At 44.2% G+C, this 4,787-nt stretch overlaps 1 protein-coding gene across 1 annotated transcript; it reads left to right on the forward strand.

Moving 5' to 3' along the window:
• The first annotated feature begins 427 nt into the window (after positions 1-427).
• LOC122032870 (oligopeptide transporter 5-like) lies at positions 428-4,227 on the forward strand. Its single transcript, XM_042592184.1, has 5 exons — positions 428-832; positions 928-1,025; positions 1,271-2,108; positions 2,429-2,611; positions 3,601-4,227. The coding sequence occupies exons 1-5, from the start codon at positions 428-430 to the stop codon at positions 4,225-4,227; spliced, it is 2,151 nt and encodes a 716-aa protein (XP_042448118.1).
• Positions 4,228-4,787: the final 560 nt, after the last annotated feature.

A 4,787-nucleotide genomic window follows, 5' to 3' on the forward strand; every position in this document is an offset into this window, starting at 1 on the left:
TATAATAATAACAAGGTTGACTGGACCCATAATTAGTAACAAAAGTTCTATTGCTTTATATAGGAAATTAAGCTTAATTATGAGAATCCTAACTGACACACTGCCTTATAAATTCAACTCCTCGCAAAATCTCTCTCTCATTCCTTCAACTTCAATCACAATCCCTCTAAAATTATAATTAACCTTCAATCTATTGATCTGACCTAGTGGGACCTAGTGGGATAAAATTTTATTGGTATACAATTAATCGATCACAATATTATCATTGTCAATGGCTTCAGTTGCCCCTGAACCTTCTCCTTCCCAATTCAATGGTTTGTGTTCTTGAAATCTCTTTCTCTTCCTCTTGTCACCTCGTGTTCTTACTTAGCAGCTCTAATCTCTAATAGAGAAAGAAGACGACGATTGCCCGATCGAGCAAGTGCGGATGACGATGCTGACGACCGACGACCCATCGCAGCCGTGCTTGACGATCCGAACGTGGATCCTTGGTGCCGTCAGCTGCGTCCTCCTCTCCTTCGTCAACCAGTTCTTCAACTATCGGACCAACCAGATCTCCGTCAACTCCATCTTTGTCCAGATCCTGGCGCTGCCCGTGGGCCGCTGGATGGCCCGCGTCCTCCCTCCGACTATCATCAGGATTCCCCTCCTCGATTGGTCCTTCTCCCTCAACCCCGGCCCCTTCAACATGAAGGAGCACGTCCTCAGTATCATCATTGCCAACTCCGGCACCGGCGGCATTTACGCCGTCCACATCATCACCATCCTCAAGGCCTTCTACCACCGCGGCATCAACGTCATGGCCGCCATCCTTCTCACACAAACCACTCAAGTAATCATAACAAAAACTCATCTCCAAATTTGTAAATTAAATAAAAAAATGAATTATAAATTTTGATTTTTTTTATTAAAATTTTTTTGCTTCAGTTGTTAGGATTTGGATGGGCTGGATTGTTCAGAAAATACTTGGTGGATTCCCCTTACATGTGGTGGCCTGGCACTTTAGTAATAGCATCTTTGTTCAGGTATGTGTATTCTTGGATTCTGAAAGTTCATTTGGGTTAATTCAAAATTTCATTTGATTAAAAAAATGTCATTTTTTTTATTTATTCAATTCAATTTTGATTTTAAATTTCACAAATCGATTAAATAATTTGAAAAATATCAATCGATTATTACATGATTACATGGTAAACGGTGACTAATATTGCTGAATAATATTTTGTGCAATCTGTAAGTTGCATTGAACGAGCTTTGTGCAATATTACAGAGCACTGAACGAGGAAGAACGGCGGGTAAAGGGCGGCGTGACGCGGCTCCAGTTCTTCCTCATTTGCATGATCTGCAGCTTCTCCTACTACATCGTCCCCAACTACTTCTTCCCGGCCATCAGCTCCATCTCGATCCTCTGCCTCATTTGGAAGGACTCCATCCCCATCCACCAGATCGGCTCCGGCATGCGCGGCCTCGGCGTCGGCGCCATCGGCTTCGACTGGGCCACCACCTCCATGATCGGCAGCCCCATAGCGGCCCCCACCTATGTGTTCTGCAACGTCCTCGCAGGCTACGTCATCCTCGTCTACATCCTCCTGCCCCTCTGCTACTGGTCCAACCTCTACGACGCCCGCCGCTTCACCTTCCTCTCCTCCCAACTCTTCGAGCGCTCCGGCAAGCCCTACGACCTCAGCCGCGTCCTCGACAACAAGACCTTCACCCTCAACGTCGAGGAGTACGAGAACTACAGCGACATCCGCATCAGCACCTCCTTCGCCATCAACTACGGCATCGGCTTCGCCACCCTCACCGCCACCCTCTGCCACGTCCTCCTCTTCGACGGCCAGTACATGCTCAAGCTGTGGCGGCAGGCGACGTCCAAGGCCAACGAGAAGTTCCTCGACGTGCACGGCCGGATGATGAAGGCCAACTACGCCGCCGTGCCGCAGTGGTGGTTCCACCTCCTCCTCCTCCTCGTCACCGCGCTCTCCATCTACACCGTCGAGGGCTTTGGCCGCGCCCTGCAGCTGCCTTACTGGGGCCTCCTCCTGGCCATGGCCATGGCCTTCTTCTTCACCCTGCCCATCGGGATCATCGCCGCCACCACCAATACGGTATATAATTATAATTATAATTATAATTTTAATCAAAATTATAACTGCAATTAACCAGGCAGAGGGGTGCATTCTAAATTACAGATAGAATTCCATTTGCTTTTTGATTTTATCTCTACAGCCCACTAATACTTCATTAAAAAAAACAAAAAACAGTAGTATTGTGGTGGGGTATTTTAAAACTCAATCTCGTGCTACATAAATCTTAAAATAACATAGTATTGTATTTTGAAAATCAATAATCAATACCACAGTAGTCTATTTTTTGAAAATCATATGATTCGTTTATTAATTAGTTAATTAATTTCGTGCATGAGCAGATGCCTGGGATCACCATAATAACAGAGATAGTGATTGGCTACATAATGCCGGGGAATCCATTGGCGAGTGTGGTGTTCAAAACCTACGGTTGCACGAGTATGGGTCAAGCCATCAACTTTCTGTCCGATTTCAAGCTCGGTTACTACATGAAGATTCCTCCTAGATCCATGTTCATCGCACAGGTAATTAATTTGTTGATTCATGTTACTCCATGTCTCACTGCTCTCTCCATGGGTTCTGATCGATAGAGTCGACTGCTTCGGTGCCTTTTCAGCTCCGGTTCTTATATCTATTGTAACATTATTAAGGAATGGAAGACGCTGTCTGCAGTGGAAGAATAAGAAAAACGAGAGTTTAGAGTTTTTAGATTTTAGGTTTTAGATCCCCACTTATACATTTGTCGTTAGGGTTTGGCCCTTGTGGCCGACAACAAGGAAAGGTGACCATTAAGTATTAATTGCTAGTTACCATCTGGTCGTGTCTAATGGCAATTGCCGATAATTATGGAACTATCGACTGACCGTGCTGAAATGTGCAAGTGTAGTCCCACATGGTTGTGTGAAGGTGGATGTAGGTTCCATCCCTAAGGAGAGGTTGTAAGTAAAGCAAGGATGTTTCCAATTGGGCATGTTCCATAGTGGAGAAAATTAAATTTGATATCGCTCATCTCAAATGGTCTAGTATTGTCGGCTCCACGATAAGATACTGACAAGTAATTGGGGGGGGGGGGGGTATTTTTCTTTTGTGCAGCAACCCTTTTTATGAGGGAGATCAGAAATCTAAAAAAACATTTTACAGTCTCTGAAAATTGATCTCAAAATCTATTAGAACAAGCACTCATACAAGTACCAACTGCGCCTACCCATGAGAACGAGCATGTTTCCATAGTGTATCTATGGAGTGGAGATGTGCTTGGTAAGCAGATATTTAAATAATAAATATTCTCGGTCAAGAATATTCACATAGTGTATGAGTAGAGTAAGATATTGTGGGTTGAAGATGTTCTTATAGTGTAGGGGCAAGAGTTCTTAATCAGGTATGTTTACATATATAGATTTTGAATCACTAAGAGAGGGAAGACCATCAATTACTCAAAACAATTAGATTAATAATAATAATAATAATAATAAAGAAAGAAAGAAAGAATATTAATTTGTTTGTGTTTGATCAGTTAGCGGGTTCGGTGATCGCCAACGTGAGCTACTTCGGCACAGCGTGGTGGTTGCTCTCCGACATCCCCCACATTTGTGAGACCAACTTGCTGCCGAAGGACTCCCCATGGACGTGCCCTAGCGACACTGTGTTCTTCAGCTCCTCTGTTATATGGGGCGTGGTTGCGCCTCGTCGGATGTTCGGCCCCGACTCCATCTACTCCGGCCTTAACTACTTCTTCCTCCTTGGCCTCTTCGCCCCCGCCGCCGTCTACCTCTTCCACCGCCTCTTCCTGGAGATGAAATGGATTCGGCTCATCAACTTCCCCGTCATCTTCGCGGCCGCTGGCTACATTCCCTTAGTCAAGACCATTAACTTCAACTGTTGGTTCATTGTCGGCTTTGTCTTTAACTATTGGGTGTTCAAGCACCACAAGCAGTGGTGGGGCCGCTACGCCTATGTGCTGTCTGCCGCCCTCGATGCCGGCACAAGCTTCATGGCCGTCATCGCCTTCTTCACCCTCGGGAACTATAATATCAACTCCGTCAATTGGTGGGGAGGCGTCACCGATGACTGCTGCCAGCTCGCTAAATGCCCTACCGAGCCCGGTGCCTACATCCCCAAGGGCTGTCCTGAACTCCAATGAAATGGTCATGTAATTGACTTTTGTATGTTGTTCCACAATTAGCACTTAAACAAGATTTGTTTGTTCAAAACATCCAAAAACATTTCCTATAATCCCTGAGAAATTGAAGGAAAAGGAAATGATATGAATTTCATTCAATTCATCGATTCATTACAAGATTAACGATTCAAAATCATGTAATTTTACAGTACTCAAGTTAAATTATTACCATCGATATCTATTCAGTTCACCTATGTAGCTCTATCTTGAGCCAGCTAAGTCACCATGCTAAGTCACCTAAGATAGACTAATTAAGACAAGCAATAGATTGTAGAGCACCAAGCTAGGACTAGAGTTGCTAGCTGATCTGAGCCGATCCGAGATAATCCAAGCCTACTCGTCTGTCAGCTATCGAGTCCTAAATGCCAAATGCCATATGAGTTGCACTCCCGAGCACTTCGTGTTGGAGATAGAAGACAAGGGAATGGAAATTCTGAGAAGATTTAAATTTGCTTCTCTAACTTTTGATCTTTTGTCGTTATTTTCATAGATGCATTACATTAATTTATAAAGAAATACTT

Source organism: Zingiber officinale, chromosome 11A (genome assembly GCF_018446385.1).
Source record: "Zingiber officinale cultivar Zhangliang chromosome 11A, Zo_v1.1, whole genome shotgun sequence".
NCBI lineage: Eukaryota > Viridiplantae > Streptophyta > Magnoliopsida > Zingiberales > Zingiberaceae > Zingiber > Zingiber officinale.

What these genes read in the sequence shown, in the direction of transcription:
- LOC122032870 (XM_042592184.1), top strand. Translation starts at nt 428, where the DNA reads ATGACGATGCTGACGACCGACGACCCATCGCAGCCGTGCTTGACGATC. An exon ending in TTCTCACACAAACCACTCAA is followed by an intron (nt 833 to 927) that starts GTAATCATAACA and finishes TTTTTGCTTCAG; the next exon opens with TTGTTAGGATTTGGATGGGC. An exon ending in TCGCCGCCACCACCAATACG is followed by an intron (nt 2,109 to 2,428) that starts GTATATAATTAT and finishes GTGCATGAGCAG; the next exon opens with ATGCCTGGGATCACCATAAT.